The sequence below is a fragment of the Elephas maximus genome, chromosome 16, assembly GCF_024166365.1.
Source record: "Elephas maximus indicus isolate mEleMax1 chromosome 16, mEleMax1 primary haplotype, whole genome shotgun sequence".
Classification (NCBI taxonomy): domain Eukaryota; kingdom Metazoa; phylum Chordata; class Mammalia; order Proboscidea; family Elephantidae; genus Elephas; species Elephas maximus.
Genome location: NC_064834.1, coordinates 55,724,244 through 55,743,609, shown reverse-complemented (window position 1 = coordinate 55,743,609; position 19,366 = coordinate 55,724,244). Strand labels below are relative to the sequence as shown.

At 42.9% G+C, this 19,366-nt stretch overlaps 1 protein-coding gene across 2 annotated transcripts in view; it reads right to left on the bottom strand.

The window, feature by feature from the left end:
- CFAP58 (cilia and flagella associated protein 58) overlaps positions 1-19,366 on the bottom strand; it is a 207,165-nt gene that overhangs the window by 166,290 nt on the left and 21,509 nt on the right. Inside the window, exons 4-5 of one of the 2 annotated variants that reach the window (XM_049856124.1) lie at positions 5,896-6,002; positions 773-3,500 (exon numbers count right to left, since the gene is read on the bottom strand). The exons of the other annotated variant lie outside the window; for it this stretch is intronic. Of the exons in view, the coding sequence (XP_049712081.1) occupies positions 3,341-3,500; positions 5,896-6,002 (267 nt within the window). The 3' untranslated portion in view covers positions 773-3,340. Of the gene's footprint in view, positions 1-772; positions 3,501-5,895; positions 6,003-19,366 lie in introns of those variants that run through there. 2 annotated transcript variants of the gene reach the window in all.

Sequence of the window (19,366 nt, the reverse complement as noted above, 5' to 3'; positions counted from 1 at the left end):
AACTCCAAAATCATGAATCAAGCCGCATGTAACATTGGACATCTTTTTCCACAAAGTGACGGGAGAAAGAACACAGTCTGATCATTAGCGAGACCGTCATCATGATAGTATTCACTGGCACAGGGCTAAGGCCTTACCTCATTGTTCTCTAATAACCCTATGAAATAGGTTCTTAGGGATCCCATTTTACAGATAAGAAACTGAGGCTCAAAGAGTTTAAGCAACTTGCCCAAGGAATTTAATTAGAGTGGCAGAGCCAGGACTTGAGCCCGGTGTGTCTAACCACGAAGCCCTGGTCTTACACACTATGTCACACTGCCTCTATTTGCACTAGAAGAGTTATGATCTGAACTTTGTGAGAGAAAAGCCTGTTTGAGAAAAAACAGAAGGGTGCTCTGAGGAAGATTAGAGAGGGGAGGAAACGGCATTTACAAAGACGCAAGGGCTAGAACAACCCAGATGTGAGTGAAATGTTCTGAAAGGACCAAATGGCCACCCTTCCAGGAACTCACAGATGGAGATGAATGGAAATGGGTCTCCTGGGTGGGCACAGTGTTCAGTGCATGTGGGAGTAAGAGGGGGCCTGCAGGCTAATCAATGAGAACTCTCCTGGGTTGGATACCTGGCTGTTTGTGAAGATTTTAGATAACATGGGAACTAGGCTGACATAAACTACAGGGAGTCAAGCTTTGTTCTCAGAACAGCAGCACAGTCTCTCCTCTATCAATCAAGAAGGCTAATGACTTTGACAAGGAAACATGAACCAGGGGAGATATGAAGGTGAGAAATGAAGGGTGAGATTCCCCCCTTACCACCACTACCACCACCACCACCACCACCACCAAAGCTCCAAGGGGCAATGTGGGGGGCACATGTAGGCAGTCCCTGCAGGGTTGAAAGGAAAGCTCTAGCTTGTACCTTATAATGTAGAGTAAATCCACTTTAACACACACAGCTGATTCTGTTACCTGAGATCAGAGAATCTTAGAAGTAGAAGGAATTTCAAATAGCATTTAGTCACCATCCTCCCCCACTGCTGCCAGCTGTCCCTACTGCTACCACCACCCTGTTAGGATGTAACTGGACTCAGTCCAGGCTGGGTTCTATTTCTGAGCCTCCAAGGAAGGAAAATCCACACAGCTTCCATGACGGCCAGTTCTAATGACAACAGCATCTAGTACAATGTGGTTCCTTCGAAGGCTGTGGTTTAGACTAATTTCCTCTTTTTCCAATCTATTTTTTTTTATAGGAAATAGAGAGCAGCTTTCACCTGAAATCCTTAAGTTTCAAAAGCTTTTGTAAAATAAACACCAGCTGTTAGAAGTGGTTATTTCTGGGGCATAATGGAGGACTTCCTTTTTTTTTCTTTTTTGCATTATCGTATTTTTTTAACCTATGTGAATTATTTCTGCCCTCCCCTCAGCCCAGTAAAAGAAGAGGTATTTTACAAGCTCTTCTTGCAGCACTGCTCTCATTGCCTCATTTGTTCTTTTCTCCAGGCTAACTCCTTCTAGTTTCATCCAGAGGTTGAGACTCAGGTCTTTTTGAGGGTCACAGATGACATAAATGAGTGAGAAGGAGGAGATATAAGGCAGTGTAAGTGATGGGGCCCCTGGCAAACTGCAGAGAGCCCACCTGGCTGAAAGGCACTCAAATCCCAAAGTGGGCTGGGGGCCACCAGTCTGTACCCCTTACTTTCCCCACCACTGCTTTTCTCCATCCTTCATTTTCTGGTTCTGCACGCTTTCTAAATTAGTTAAGTATGTGGAGTCCCAAAAAGAGTATCTATGGTTTTGGCCACCCAGAGATACGCCATCATCAGGTGTGTCAACAGCAACTTTGATCCCATGTTAAACACTCTAGCACACAGAATTTATACCTGCAAAGGCTCATCAGAGGCCCCAGAGACACTTCTCTAACAACGATCCTCAGAAAACAATGATTCACATACCTCACTCTGCATTAGCTCAGTGCCATGGCAACAGGGTGCCACATCCTCAGCAGATGGCATAGCACACTACCCCCAGCACGTGGCACCCGTTCTGCCAGACCAGGCCACCTCACTAAGCAAGCTTGCTTCTGTCCAACTGGCAGGGAGTAACACCGGGTAACCATTTACATGGGTCAAAACACACCCAGAGCCAGCAGATGGCAGGGCTGGGCTGAGATGCGGGGAGGAAGCGGGCTGGTTTGGGCTGAGTCAGAGGCAGGGGCAGTGAGAACGGACAACTGAAAACATCACTCCTGCCTGATGTCTTGGTATGACTGGCAGGCTGGGAAGGACATACTGAAAAAAAGCTGAAATGATCATGGGCTGATGATTATCTAGACACTGAGGTTATCTAGACTTGGTCCTGCTCCTATAGGTGATAGAAGCTCCCAGCCTAAAACACGTGCCACCCCACTCTCTACCCTTCTTGGCTTTTGTCCTCAGTGGTGCAGTACTGCCTAGCCCAGCCGGCAGAGGGGCCATTTCTGGATGGAGACTAGATCCCCACCATCAGCAGCCTACCAAATGAATGGGAAATCAGGACTCCTGTGGGCACGGCCAATGCCCTTGTCACCTGTACACTCCCACATGACCCATGTCTAGTATCCAACAGGCAACCAGAGGCATTTGTGGGGACAATTTGAGACACTCAACAGTGTGTGACACAAATCCAACAGAGTGACCTCTGCCCTTGACTGGGCTGGGGGCACGTATTTTTTAAAAGCAGGATGTCTGCTATAGAGCATTTTGTGAAACATCCTGAGCCCTGACAGCACCAGTCAAAATTCTGACGTATTCGGTGCAGGGTGATAAACTGGAGTTTCCTTTCCTGCTTTGGAATTCTTTCCAGTCATAAGACCCTTGGTGTCTCCTGGGCCCACTGCCAAAGTTTGAATGAGGATGAGAATCATACACGCCCACGTGGACGGCAGTTTTCATTTGCCAAATGGAGAACATTTGGAATTAGAGGGTTTTCGTCTTCCTTCTCCGTCTTCTACTGCCTTTATTTCACAAGGGAGGTCTTTGTAGGGTGTTAATCTGTATGACAAACATCAGTGAGACGTAGGCCCTGGACCTCAACATCACAACCAGCACCAAAAATCTGGAGGACAAACTGGGATAAAGGGCTCCCAAAATGTGCTCAGATTAGCACTGGGCACTTTCTAAAGAATCTTTAGAAACTATAGGCTAGAGGAGTCAGACAAATGATTATCAGAAAGAATATATTTCCTTTTTTATTGGGAACCTCAAAGAAAATGAACAGAGATTGACTGACCCCCAAGGCAATCCCCAATGCAGAATCACAGCATGCTTGGGAATTTTGGATGGCGAAGGGGTGGACTGTGAGGCTCAACAAGTTAACCCGTAGTCAAAGGCATCAGGGCTGTTCTGAAAATAGAGTTTCAAGAAGCCCAGGAAAGTGCTCTTATCTATGAGAAGAGCACATACTGTGGGGTCCTGCTTCATGGCTGCCATCCAGAGCTTAAGTGTTGGGGTGTGGTCCACACAGCTGCAGGACAGGAAAGAAGCGTTAACAGATCTAGAGTGGAAGGCCTCAGGAGAGATTACAAGTATCACTTTTCTAGATTTACAAGATACTAAAAAAGGTCTATTTGGGGAATACAGACTGAGTAAATGATTATGCTCTGTACCGGGTTGAATAGGATCCTTCCAAAATGCATGTCTTCCTGGAACCTTAGAATATGCCTTTTTTTTGAAATAGGGTCTTTGCAGATGTACTTAGTTACAATGAGTCATATTAGATTAGAGTAGGTCCTAAATCCACTAACTAGTGTGGGCTGTGTGAGGACCCATAGAGAAGAATGTCGTGTGATGATGCGGGCAGAGACTGGAATGATGCAGCTATAAGCCAAGAACACCAAGGATTGCCGGGAGTCACCAGAAGCTAGAAAAGGCAAGGAAGGGTTCTTTCCTAGAGACTTCAGAGGGAGCAAGGCCCTGTCAACATCTTGATTTCAGATTTCTAACCTCCAGAACTGTGAAAGAATACATTTCTGTTGTTTTAAGCCACCCAGTTTGTGGTATTTTGTTACAGTAGCCCTAAGAAATTAATATATGCTTACTCAGTGATAACTATATTAACCTAGAGTCAGATTACAGGGAAGAAAACTTGATGGAGCAGTTCTACTCTGTAACACATGGGGCTGGGGGTGGATGTAAGTTGGACTCTACTCAGAGGCAGGGGGTTTGGTTTTGGTTTTATCAAGCAAGCATAATCATTTCCTGGAGGAAACTCTTTCTTTTCTTTTTTTTTTTTGAATAGCTGTGTGTGTTTTTGAATTGTAGGAGCTGTGGTTATTTTTAACAAAACAGTCAAAATGCTTGTGGTCTGGGAAATACGGCATCTGTTCTTCATCGCTTACCAAAGAAAAGACAAGCCTCTGAAATACCTATTCTGCCATTCTCAGTTTTTACTTTTGAAATAAAAATAAAGACATTTCCAAAACAGTTTGAAAAAATGAATAAAACAATAATCAATCCTTGAAATAATGGAGCTAGCAGAGCCCTTTCAAAGATGAATGAGGAAATCTAGGTCTAGGGTAGGTAAAGTGACTTGCTCAAGATAATATAGCTGGTTAGTGAGAAACTCAAGGCCAGGGAGGAAGTTCCTAACCTGTGATCCAATACTCTGTCCTTAGAGGCAACAAGTTTTTGTAACGTTTATGTTTGAGTCAGGTTTTAAATTACCAAATACATTATATCTGATCTTCCCTCCAATGTGGCTAAAGTCGGAAGCACACAAGACAACTCTTGGTAGATTCAAGCCCACGCGTTACGTGGCTCCAGATGCAGCTCTGCCTTGGCAAAACTGGGTTCCCAAACCCCGGAACTGCCCGGCACCCACTATGCGCCGGCTGGGATCAGAGCAGGTGCTGAAACAAATGCAGCACAGTCTTCCCAAGTCTACCAGGCTATTTCTCCTAAACAGTTAACGTGTTCAGCTGCTAACCGGAAGGCTGGAGATTCGACCCCACCCACAGGTGCCTGGGAAGAAAGACTTGGCAATCTAGTTCTGAAAAATCAGCCATTGAAAACCCTGTAGGATGCACTTCTATCCTGACCCACACAGGGTTACCATGAGTCAGAACAGACTTGACGACAACTGGTTTAACTGGTAAACATCCTAATGCTTCTGTGGTGCTTGGTAATTTTGTTTTGTTTGTTTTAACATCAGCATATATTATTTTTAAAATCTTTTTTTTAAGGGTGTTTCTATTGGGGGAAAATTCTTTAGGGGAAGGAGATGTGACTAAAGTCTGTGGTATCTGCTGGGTGACTCAGCAGGACCAGGCGGGAGAGCATAGGGAGTGGTAGACAAGTTACCAAAACATGGTGTCTGCAGCTCAACTCTCTGTTTGCTTTTGCAACCAGCCTGTGTTTGGATGGGCTGCTGAGGACAGTGGCCACTGAGGCACTAGGGGACTTTTGGACACACGGTCTTATCAGCAGAAAGTTGGGTAGAGTCTGGCCCCGCAGTTAGTGGTGTAAGAACACAGATGCATTTTTAACCAGGAAACACGCGGTGCTGGTTTAAAAACCCGGTTTCCTTTCACATACATCTCAAAACATATCCCAAAATCCAAACCAAACCCACTGCTGTGGAATCACTCCAACTCATAGCAACCCTACAGTTCAGGGTAGAACAGCTCCGTGGGGCTTCTAAGGCTGTAACCTTTACAGAAGCAGACTGCCACACATTTCTCCCACGGAGCAGCTGCTGGGTTCAAACTGCCGAACTTTCGGTTAGCAGCCAAGTGCTTAACCACTGGGCCACCAGGGCTCCTTAAAACATCCAAAGGGGGATAAATGGCACAGAGACTATTTCAACTGTTGTTACCCAGTGTGACCCCAGGAATTCACTAGCCCATGGCCAAATGTCTTACTCAGCTACCCCATATACATCCAGCCGCTCAAACCAGGGCCAAAGGAGGTAATCAATCATGGATATACAGTGCCCGCCAAAGAAGGAGGTCTTCTGATAGCAAAGAATCTAAAAATGTAAAGAGAACAAAAGTAAGTTAATTTGCATATCTGCTGGTATATTTGCAGACACTAAAAGTACAAATGTCAAATTAATTCCTGTCATGGATTGAATTATGTCCCCCTAAAAATGTGTGTATTACCTTGGTTGGGCCACGATTCCCAGTGTTCTGTGGTTGTTCCCCACTGTGAGATTGTAATTTTATGTTAAAGAGGATTAAGGTGGGATCCTAACACCTTTACCAGGTCAAATCCCTGATCCAATATAAAGAGCATTTCCCTGGGGCGTGGCCCGCACCACCTTTTATCTCCCAAAAGATAACAGGAAAAGGAGGCTAGCATAAGATGGGACTTTATACCACCAAGAAAGAAGCACCAGGAGCATAACGCGTCCTTTGGGCCCAGGGTTCCTGTGCAGAGAAGCTCCTAGTCCAGGGGAAGATTGGTGAGAAGGACTTTCCTCCAGAGCTGACAGAGAGAGAAAGGCTTCCCCTGGAGCTGACAGCCTGAATTTGGATTGTATCCTACTAGACTGTTAGAGGATAAATTTCTTTTTGTTAAAGCCATCCCCCTGTGGTATTTCTGTTACAGCAGCACTAGATGACTAAGACAATTCCCAAAGAGGGAGAGCTAAGGCTTTGATTTGTTAGGAGAATGCTTCTCTTTTCCTGAGGTTTCCTCCACAGTGGCGTCACTAGGGTTGGTGTCACCCAGTACAGTAATTCATGATGTCACCACCCCCCATGCTAATTACCACAATATTGTAGCTAAAACACCAGAAAATCTGACAGAATCAGCAACTATAAAAACACCAGTAGCAACGAAAACAGCAGTGCATGCTTGTAGCATGTGCAGATGAAATTACATGATTTGAAGCATCATTGTTATTGGGTAATAACGACAGCTCTGACTGGAGCTCATTAGAAAGCTCAAAAAGTAAATCAGCATAGAATTTTGGCCTTGTAGATATACTGATACATGTAAGCTGGACTTATGAAAAATGTTTTTGTTGTTGTAACTAACTACAGGGATATTTTTATAAAAAGTAATAAATTTCTGCTGAAACATTGCACAAAAATTTTAAAGTCATTTTGGTGTCACCCCCTCTGACAGTGTCACCTGATGTGGTCCGTATCCCCTGCACCCCCCGGGTGACACCACTGTTCCTCCACCTCCTTTAGGGTCACGCTCCTGGTTGCACTTAGTCCTCTCCCCTACTTCAGTGCTAGGGTGCTAGCATGGCTCCTCTGATGCAGAATTTGGAAGGACCATCTAGGCAGAGGCTGCCCAGACCCTCCCGGTTAGGATGCAACAGGCTCCTCTCGGTGCTAAGCTCCCCAGTGAGCTCTGCCCCTGGGAAAGGGGTCTGGCCTCAGGCCAGCACTGCCCGAGGAGGGGGGGGTGGGTGGCACCAGGAGAGTCTCAGCCTGACGCTTAAGGTCAGCATCAGGGGCCCCACTTGTTGCAGATGTGTTCCCCATTCTCCACGATCAGCTTCATCAATAACGCAGGTGATAACTGTAGTCTCCATTTGTCTTACTCCTCAATTGCTTCAAAACTAAGGCAAGTAAGAACTGTACTATTTAATGGACTCCCTCAAGTACCAACATTGTCTTTCAACCGTACTTTCTCTTATTTGAGCTCTTTGAACTTCACACTTGTTGGCTACTCAGCATGATCAACTTTTCACATTAAAATAAGATTTCTCATTCCCAAATGAGACAGACCAACCAAGATAGATGGACTGTAAAGGAAAGCAAACTCTCAAGACAGAGGTAGCCAAACATAAGAAGTATCAGAAAATTTCAAAAGCAAAGATGCTTAGAAGAGGCTTGTTTGGCCACATCTTCCCACAGCTGTTGATCTGGATTCCTGGGCCCAGATGAGTTGTGAAAGTAAGCTATGCTGGTGTTTCCATCTTGAGATGCTGGGACTCTAATGAAGGACAGGAGGGTTACTAAGAGTCTAGCTGTAAATTAGGTTGGCGCCTGCAGTCAGGATATACTCAGGCCTGACTCTTCATATGTCAGATCAGCTTGATGACTCCCTGTGGGAATCCTAGGGTTGTAGTTAAGAGTGAGCACTGAGCCAGCAGACCTGGTCTTATGCTGGGCTCTACCTTTGATTCAACATGGAACCCTGGGTAACTTACTTATCTCCTCCACCAAACCTCGGTGTTCTCATCTGTAAAATGGTGGTAATGTCAGTGCCTGCCTCAGAGGTTATGGTGAGGATTAAAGTAATAAAGCATGCAAAACACTCTGGCCCCACTCAGTAAACGTGAACTACTGTGATGAGAAGGAGCACAGACCCCGAGGGTTATATCCACAGAAGGCAAACCTATCCCTGGCAGACAGGATCAGTGGGCTCCCCCACCAGCCACCCCTTCTCAGAGGGGAAAGCAAATCTTGTTGCCCTAAAGTCGAAGTCCCCATTATCTCCCAATGTGGAATAGAGGGGGCCCCTGAAATTTGTTCTGGAAGCCTGAGAAAACGTTAGGTGGCATCGCTTTGTTCAAAGAAGCTAGCAGGATGGTCCTAAAACAGTAGAACCTGGCTAATGAAAAATCAGAACCAAGGCTATTTTCAGTCATGGGTAAGATCTGGCTAGAAGAGAAAGGAAAGAATTGTTCCATTTTTCCAGATTCTAGAAAGCCTCAACCTTCTTCATGTTCAGAAAAACATAATAATTACCCAAACTTTCGTCACTGACATGGAAACATATACATCCAGCTTGTTATTGAACTTATGGCACAAATCGGATCCAAATCTAAAGTCACTGACCCTGAAACATCTGTGTAACAATTCTGTTTTACAGAGCATACGTTATTTCTGGAAAAATTCTTGTCAAAACAAGCTACATATATATATATATATACAGTTTGCTTCATATATATATGAAGCATCAAAGACAACGGAAGGAATATACAGTCACTGTACCAAAAAGAATTGGTCGACATTCAACCATTTCAGGAGGTAGCTTATGATCAAGAACCAATGGTATTGAAGCAAGAGGTCCAAGCTGCATTGAAGGCATTGGCAAAAAACAAGGCTCCAGGAATTGATGGAATACCAACTGAGATGTTTCAACAAACATATGCAACACTGGAAGTGCTCACTTGTCTATACCATGGAACCTGTACGACATCTAGTTGGCCAACTGACTGTAACAGACCCATGTTTGTGCCCATTTCAAAGAAAGGTCATCCAACAGAATGTGGAAATTATCGAACAATATCGTTAATATCACACGCAAGTTAAACTTAGCTGAAGATAATTCAAAAACAGTTGCAGCAATACATCGATGGGGAACTGCCAGAAATTCAAGCCAGATACAGAAGAGGATGTGGAACTAGGGAAACTGCTGTTGTCAGAGGGATCTTGGCTGAAAGCAGAGGGTACCAGAAAGATGTTTACCTGTGTTTTATTGACCATGCAGAGGCATCTGTGCGGATCATGACAAATTCTGGATAACATTGCGAAGAATGAGAATTCCAGAACACTTAATTGTGCTCATGAGGAACCTCTTTATAGACCAAGAGGCAGTTGTTCAAACTGAACAAGGGGATACTTCATGGTTTAAAATGAAGAAAGGTGTGCATCAGGGTTGTAGCCTTTCACCATAATTACTCAATCAGTATGCTGAGCAAATAATCTGAGAAGCTGGACTGTATGAAGAAGAAAGCAGCATCAGGATGCAGATAACATAACCTTGCTTACTGAAAGTGAAAAGGACTTGAAGCACATATGTATAAATATGCATATAGAGAGAGAGACTTATTTCAAGGAAATGGCTCATGCAGTGGTGGAGGCTGGCAAGTCTCAAAACTGTGGGTCAGGTGTCAGGCTGGAAGTTTCCCCTGACTCACGTGGCTGCAGGGGCTGATGAACCCCCCCCCCCAAAAAAAGCTCAGATCAGGAAAAATACAAACTAGAACAAAAGGTCAAGACCAGGGCAGAAAACAATATCAAGCCATGGGTCCTGCAGAGTCCTTTAAATAAATAAAGACTTTGAGCTTCCTGGCAGCCAAAGTGGAGAGGAAAATATGCCAATTCTTGTTGTCTCCCACATGGAAGCACACCCATTCCTCAGGACACCCTTGCTTTACAGAGGAGGAAACGCAGTCCCAGGCAAAGGGGTTCTCTAGTTAGTGTCAAAACTGAAATGAAAACACCATTCTCATGCCGAGACTAGTGTCAATCCTGTGTTATTCAACTTCAGATATGTAATTATGAGAACTCTAATTACTTGAAGAAGCCTCTCCAAGTCTCTTGTGAATTCTTTGCTAACTCTTTAAATTTAAGCAAAAAGCCTGGGATCAGCAAGCTCAGAAAGCTTCTCCTGCTCTACAGTCAAGGACTGGCCCAAGTCTGAACTTCCCTGTGAGAACTCCCTCCTCAATCCTCCTCTTTCTCACCCTCTCACTCTATCAGGTACTCCTGATGAAGCCCCTCGTAGGCACACCAGCAGCTTATCAACACTCTCTTGGTCCTGTTTTCCTCCAATGATATGAAGGTCATCTGGCAACTTTATTAGAATAGCTCTTCCCTGATCTCAGCTTAAACTAAGTTCCTTGCATTTATAGCCAATTAGCTCTCTGGAGAAATTTCAGGATAGAGAGGTAAACTAAACTGACAGACATAATAATCTTAAAGTCTTCCAGTGTCTGATCTTTCCTAAGGGTTTTATCAGCATACATAACATGGCAACTGCTGTTATATCTAAAACCGCTTAGCAGTGGTTATGTTGGTATTCAGCATCATTTTAAAGAACTTGATTTTGAGTTCTTTCCATCTCCCACCTGCCACATATAATATTGGCCATTCTTAATACTGAATAGCTTCTCTCACAATGGAATCCCTCACTTCCAGAACTATCGTCCTTGGTATCACCAAGCAAAGCAAAACAACCTGCTTAGAGGACGTTTATCTTCAGGGGCCTCAGACATCCACAAGACTCCCACAAATGACTGTTTGGGAACTCAGGCTCTAGCTCCTAACTCTCTTGTTTTCTAAAAACATTAACACATCTTCCATCCAGGCTAAAGAGATTTCCTTATGTGGGAAAAGCTATTTGATGTTCTGGAATATTGGAAAAATCTGTTCATAAGTTTAGTCTCCACTTGACTAAAAAATAAGACTAACGACCTCCTTTTCTTTTCATCACATGCGATTAGGGATAATGTGTTAGCAATGCGAACGAGGAGTAAGTAACTGTTTGGTACCCGGAGCATGTCTCAGGAAAAGACAACTTTCAGTGCAGTTAGTGAGACAGAGGCGTAATATACTGACCGTGCTATCTAATTTTATTCTGGATTTCTAGACTAACAGCTATGTTTTTTGAGAAAAATATGTTTTTCTTCGGTGGTCAAAACCAAGATGTAAAACCATATGCCTCAAGGGGTTTTAACCAAGTGACCATCAAAAATCAAAAAACCAAACCCACTGCCGTCGAGTCAATTCCGACTCATAGCAACCCTACAGGACAGAGTAGAACTGCCTCATACAGTTTCCAAGGAGCACCTGGTGGATTCGAACTGCTGACCTTTTGGTTAGCAGCCGTAGCACTTAACCACTACACCACCAGGGATTCCAGTGACCATCTGCACCCCTCAAAATATACATACTCAGGAAGAGTGCTGTCTGGGTGCTGTTGCTAACAAAATATTTTTTCAAGACAGACAAAGAAAATACATGTACGCATCTTGTGACCAAGATCTAAGCATCCTGCAAAACTATCTGTAATCACTAACTATACTCTTAATAATCAGTAACCAGAGTGTAATTATTACAATATTCATTGGTTTTCCTGTAATTGCCCGCCCTATGGTTTGGTTCCTCTTTTTACCCCATAAGAATATTTGTATAACGAAACTGCCCTGGGACAACCTGGTTCCATTTTCAGTGGGCTACGTAGTTCCCCAACTGCAATTGTTTTACACCCTTAATAAACCTGTTTTATCTTGAAAAAGTGTTCCAGTTTTTCTCTACAACAAGGGTACACTATTCCCACCCCATGAACGTGAAAAGCCTGGATGGAAAGGCCTCCCTGGTTCTACCACAGGGACAGAAAGGAGAAAGTCAGCCCTTTGAAGTAACAGTTGAGCCAGAGTAGACGGAAGAAGCACATGGCTCCCCCTTGTGGCCATCAGTGGTAAGGCACACTGCCCATGGCTCGACCCAAAAGGTTCAACAAGGTAGAAAAAGAAATCTCAAAGGTTTTTGTGAAAGAAGATCACAGAGAAATGAATCCCAGACTTCTTCAAGCCAAGCATTCCACAAAGCTCCAGTCTAAGGTCTTGTGATCTTGAGTTCGGCATCAATAATTGAGCTTCAAACCTTGAAGGGGCCACCGGCCCTTCACCACCAGATTCCAGGGTGTCTAAGGAGCAGAGAGTGGTGAATCCCTGCTGCTGTCCTCGCTGGAAAAGGAAGGAAACATTATTCTTGAGGAAAATAGTTCTTATGAAGCAGAGCCCCCACCACCACCACCACCAAAAAAAGGGCACAAAGTCATCTGCTAGTCCATCAGCAATGAAGGCCTTATCCAGAAGCAGCAGGAAAGCACTCAACTCTGGGGCTGAAATCTTTTGAATTCATAAAAGACGGTCAGAGGTTCTCAAGATTTCAATTTTCAGGTCCCTGTTGCACAGATACAGGTGAGGCTGAGCTGAGGAATAGATTCCCTGGAAAATGAACCCAGAGTATAGATAAGAGGATTTTTCCTCTAGAAAGAAGCCTTAGAAGCAGGGCCTATGGCAAAACATTCCCCCTTCCCATCAATTACAACCTAGATTCTCCTATGAAAATTGCAGAACGAGACTAGTCAACATCTGGGGATGAAAGACCGCTCTGAAAACTCCTCTATGCTAAAATCCTTTTAGTGGGCTGGTCTTAGTTTCCTAGGGCTGCTATAATAAAATATCACCAACTGAGTGCCTTATGGGAACAGAAGTTTATTGTCGCAGAGTTCCGGAGGCTAGTTGCCTGAACTCAGGGTGTCGACAGAGCCATGTTCTCTTTGAAGCCTTTAGGGGAAGAGCCTTGTCTCTCCACAGCTTCTGGTAGCTCCCAGCGTTCCTTGGTGTGCGGCTGCATCTTCACGTAGCTGTCTTTCCTCGGTCTGTCTCTCCGCATCTCTTCTCTCTTATAGGACACCACTCAGAATGGATTAGGACCCACTCTCCTCCAGAATGACCTCATGTCAACTGGTAACACCTTCAAAGACCCTATTTCCAAACAAGGTCAAGTTCATAGGGACTAGGACTTCAACTAATCTTTCAGGTGGACACACAAGTGAATCCATAACAGCGCTTAATTATTCTGTTGAAAATATATTTTTAAGATAGTAATCAAACAAAAAAACCAAATCTGTTGCCATCAAGTCGGTTCCAACTCATAGCAACCCTATAGAATGTAGTAGAACTGCCCCACAGAGATTCCAAGGAGTGTCTGGTGGATTTGCACTGCCGACCTTTTGGTTAGCAGCCATAGCCCTTAACCACTACACTACCTTAAGACAGTAGGGAGGAAAAAAAAAACTATAGGAGAACGCTTGACAACTCAAATACCTGTAAAGGCGGAAAGTATAAATAAATATTTATCAAATCTCTGAAGAGAGAGAGGTCTTCCTATGCATGAGAGCAGTGGAAGAAATCACAATATAAAAGACTTACGGCACCGATTTTTTAAGTGTTACATTTCTATATGTACAAAAAAGGTAAGCTAAACTAAAAGTTAAATAAAAAAAAAATTTTTTAAGAGGTAAATACCCTTTATATATAAAGCAACTCTTTAAAAGGAACTTTTATAAGATCAACAAGGAAAATCAATAAGGCCCTGATAGATGGACAAAGCCTCTAACCAATTTTCCTGATAGCTGACATGCTTTTAGGAAAAATATCGCTCCCTAGCAATCAAAGAAATGCATGTTAAACCAACAATGATAAACTATTGTTTATTTCCAAAATAAGCAAATGTCTTTCTTAATGAACTCTCCAAAAGATGGAAAGGGAATTGTGCAAAGGGCATTTTCATACGCTGCTGTGGGTGGGTGAACCAGCACCACTCTGTTGGAAAGTGATTTAGCACGCCTGCCTCCGAAGTATTCATAGACTATGATGCAGTAATTTGAATCCTGGGAGTCCCATATTCTAAAATAGACAAAAGGGCTTTTAATACAAGAAAGTGCTGTTCCCTGCAGCATCATTTACAATCAGGGAAGATTAGAAATAATCTAAACACCCACTGATTAGGGTGTCAAGATAAAGATCTTTTTGGTTATACACATGGCAATTCTGCAGACGTTAAAAGTGATTTTGTTACAGTTTTTCAGTTTTTTGAAATGGCACATGGAATAGAGAAATACCTTCTCATTATATAAAAAAAAATTCACCCACAGAAAACAGCGTAAAAGGTGATGACCTTCCCTCCCCCACCTCTACCTCTAAATATCCCTTGCCGTCAAGTAGATTTCGACTCCTAGCAACCCCATAGGACAGAGTAGAACTGCCACGTAGGGTTTCCAAGGAGTGGCTGGTGGATTCAAACTGCCTACCTTTTGGTTAGCAGCCAAGCTCTTAACTACTGCACCAAGGCTCTACCTTTAAGCACTTTCATATCCCATCCCAATTCTAAACTCTTTCCCAGTGGTAACCACTCTCAAGAGTTGGATGTGTATCTCTCCAGACAATCTAGGCATCCATTTACATTGATATGTGCATATATGCACAATAGTTCTGTTGTCTTCTAAAAAATTAGGATCATGCCATCTGCATTACTGTGTTAATTTACTTAAGGATTTCTAGGCAATCTTTTCATGCCAGTACAAATAGATCTTCCACATTCATTTTTAACTGCTCCACAGCATTCCACAAGATGAGCAAGGTTTATTTAATCAGTCCCCTTCTAATGTACAGTAAGGTTTCTCATTTTGCACCATCACAAATATAGCTGCTAGAATGCCATAAGCCTTTCATCTAATAAACACCTATATATATATATATATATTTAAGAATATATATATATATAAATCCTGGTGGCATAGTGGTTAAGTGCTACAGCTGCTAACGAAAAGGTTGGCCGTTCAAATCTACCAGGTGCTCCTTGGAAACTCTATGGGGCAGTTCTACTCTGTCCTATAGGGTCACCACGAGTCGGAATTGACTGGACAGCAATTATGTTAAAAATATGTGGAAAATTCTTAAAAAGGTAACCAAGTTGTACACAATACAGGAGAGGTCAGCACAACTGGACTAAACCAAAAGCAAAGAAGTTTCCTGAATAACAGAATATTTCGAAGGCCAGGGTAGCAGGGGTGAGGGTTTGGGGACCACAGTTTCGGGGGACATCTAGGTCAACTGGCATAATAAAATCTATTAAGAAAACATTCTGCATCTCACTTTGGTGAGTGGTGTCTTGGGTCTTAGATGCTAGCGGCCATCTAAGATGCATCAATTCATCTCAACCCACCTGGAGCAAAGGAGAATGAAGAACACCAAAGATACAAGATAATTATGAGCCCAAGAGACAGAAAGGGCTACATAAATCAGAGACTACATCAGCCCTGAGACCAGAAGAACTATATGGTGCCTGGCTACAACCAATGACTGCCCTGACAGGGAACACAACAGAGAACCCGTGAGGGAGCAGGCGAGCAGTGGGATGCAGACCTCAAATTCTCGTAAAAAGACCAGACTTAATGATCTGACTGAGACTAGAAGGACCCTGGAGGTCATGGTCCCTAGACCTTCTGTTAGCCCAGGACTGGAACCATTCCCAAAGCCAGCTCTTCAGACAGGGATTGGACTGGACTATAAGATACAAAATGATACTGGTGAGGAGTGAGCTTCTTGACTCAAGTAGACACATGAGACTATGTGGGCAGCTCCTGTCTGGAGGGGGGATGAGAAGGCAGAGGGGGTCAGAAGCTGGCTGAATGGACACAGGAATACGGGGTGGAGAAAAGGAGTGTGCTGTCTAATTGAGGGGGAGCAAGTAGGAGTATATAGCAAGGTGCATATAAATTTTTGTACGAGAGACTTACTTGATTTGTAAACTTTTACTTAAAGCGCAATAAAAACTTTTTTTAAAAAAGTAACCAAATTGTACAGACAGTACAATTTTAATGACATGAAAATATACATAGAATAGAAAGCAAAAAAAAAAAAAAAACTCAAAATATTAACAGTAGTGGTTTCTGGGTAGCAGGATTATAAAATCTTTTTTTTTCTTAATTTGTATATTTTTCTCAATTCCTACATTTCCTCTGATGCCTAAGTGTTATTTCATCATTGGAGAAGAGTAAACTCTGATTCCCAGCCAGTGCGCCACATGCACCACTGCCACATGTCCATCAGTGGAGGCTTCCTGTTACTATGATGCTAAACAGGTAACAGCGGAGCAGCTAGGTAAGACAGACTAGGAAGAAAGGCCTGGTGGTCTACTTCCAAATATCAGTCAAGGAAAACCCTACTGGTCACAACAGTTAGATCCACAACCACCCACAGTGATTGAGCAGAACCAGGCAGCGTTTCATTCCGTTGGTCACAAGGGTTAGATCCACAACCACCCACAGTGATGGAGCAGAACCAGGCAGCATTTCATTCTGTTGGTCACAAGGGTTAGATCCACAACCACCCACGGTGATGGAGCAGAACCAGGCAGCATTTCATTCTGTTGGTCACAACGGTTAGATCCACAACCACCCACGGTGATTGAGCAGAACCCGGCAGCATTTCATTCCGTTGGTCACAATGGTTAGATCCACAACCACCCACGGTGATCGAGCAGAACGGGGCAGCGTTTCATTCCGTTGGTCACAACGGTTAGATCCACAACCACCCACGGTGACTGAGCAGAACCGGGCAGCGTTTCATTCCGTTGGTCACAACGGTTAGATCCACAACCACCCACAGTGATGGAGCAGAACCAGGCAGCGTTTCATTCCGCTGGTCACAACGGTTAGATCCACAACCACCCACAGTGATTGAGCAGAACCAGGCAGCATTTCATTCCGTTGTGCACGGGGTTGTCATGAGGCAGGGGCCAACTCAGTGACAGCTAACAACAATAACAATTATTATTTTGTATTTACATGATGGAAGGGGGTACAGCAAAAGACTATTAAAAGAAATACGGTAAGTAATAGTTTACCTAGAAAGTACTCATAAGAATTGGACAACTAATGAAGTTACCGAACTAGCAATGGCACTAAAAACTCTCAACTAGCCATCTTGAGTAGAGGATAACCAGTTCGCTAGTATGGAAGAACTGGTGGTTACAACAAAAATGGTATGTTAGTACCAAACCAAGACACCAAACCCATTGCAGTCAAGTCAAAACCGACTCAAAAGTCAGTAGACGTGCTAAATTAGCTAACAAACCAAGAGAATTGAAAACATATGTCCTCACAAACACTTGTACACAAATGTTCACAGCAGCATTATTTCTAACAGTCAAAGAGTAGAAAACAACCCAAATGAACAGATAAATAAAATGTGGTACAGATAGTCCCTGACTTACGAGGGGGTTCCATTCCAAGGATTCTATTGTAAGTCGGTTCTGACATAAGTTGAATACTTCTTTTTTTTTTTTAGTTTTCACTATTATTGCCTTTTATTATCAGTATCTTTATAAATCCGATCTTCATTTGTCTTTGGGGGTTGGAAACATTACATATAAATATCTGCAAGTGAACATCTATGAATGGTAACGTCAGCAAATTACGTGATACAACATTGTATATACTATATATTACTAAGGATAAGAGGTACCAAAAAAAAAAAAACAAACAGATGGTCATAAGTGCAGTTCATCATAAGCCAGGGACTACCTGTATATCCAGGCAATGAAAATATTATTCAGCCATAAAAAGGAGTGAAGTACTGATACATGCTATAACACGGATGGACCTTGAAAACACTATGCTAAGTGAAAGAATCTCACAAAAGTCCACATACCGTATGATTTCATTTATATAAAATGTCCAGAATAGGTAAATCCATAGAGACAGGAAGTATAGTAGTGGTTACCTAGGCTGGGACAGGGGGAGGGCAGCCTGAGGAAATGGGGAGTGACTACTAGTAGATAACCAGGTTTCTTTTAAAGATGATGAAAATGTTCTGAAATTATAAACCACTGAATTGTATATTTGAAAGGATGGATTTTATGGTACACAAATTATATCTCAATAAAGCTACTAGAAAAGATAGCTATAACAATGAATTTAGTTTGTAGACAGGTTGAATTAGTTGATAAAAATAAATTGTAAATAGTTTGCTATCCACAAAAGGCTATTGAAAATTATTTTCAATGAAGAATTAGCCATGTATAAACTTTCTTTCTTCAGGTCCTGATGGCATCCAAGGAGAGACAATTAAACAATATACAAATCATTTCATCACTGAAATTAAGAAAAATTGAAAAAGAACACAAAACTTAGCTAAGGCAGTTAATCTAATTGGGCTTTTTTTTTTTTTTTTTTTGAAAGGAAAAGAACAGACTAATAATTGAGATTATGGGTATAATTTAGAATCATGAAATTATTTAACTACAGATGTTCCTATATAATGCACACACACTTTGACGGCACTGGGTTTAATCTAATCTGGGGATGTGGAAACTTTGCATGGAAATACAAAGTACCCCCATGCAGGTCAGTGAACACCAAGAAGTGAAAGCATAAAGTGTCCCTTGGCCACTGGAATTGAAGGCCTTGATTACGGGGCAGGTTCTCACCCCATCAGTGCTATTTCAGGGTTTTATGTTATTCTCTTCTTCACTCCCCTTTATTGAGCTCTGCTGATGACTGGTAAGAAACTAAGTAGTAGCCAGAATATAGAACGAACTCATCCACCCACCATCTGTCAGTTTGTTGTACTGTGGTGGCTTGATGCTGTGATACAAGAAGGTATGTCACAGGTATTTCAAATACCAGTAGGGTCACCCATGGTGTCAGCAGAGCTTCCAGAATAACACAGACTAGGAAAAAAGGCCTGGAGATGTACTTCCAAAAATTAGCCAGTGAAAACCCTATGGATAAAAACAGAATACTGTCCAATATAGTGCGGGAAGATGAGCCCCCTAGGTTGGAAGGCACTGGAAATATGCAATGGCTGCAACAATGGACTCCGGTATACCAATGGTCGTGAAGATGGCGCAGGACTGGGCAACATTTCATTCTCTTTTACATGGGGTTGCCATGAATCAGAGCTGACTCCCCAGCAACTAACAACAACTAAGAAAGAACTGATGAACAAGTGCAAGAAAACTGAGAGCAAAAGTCCAAAACATCAGAGAAATCTGGCTGCATCCCGCCTTTTACTGCACTTGGACTTGATTTAACTACTTCCACAATGAAATACTTTAAATGAAG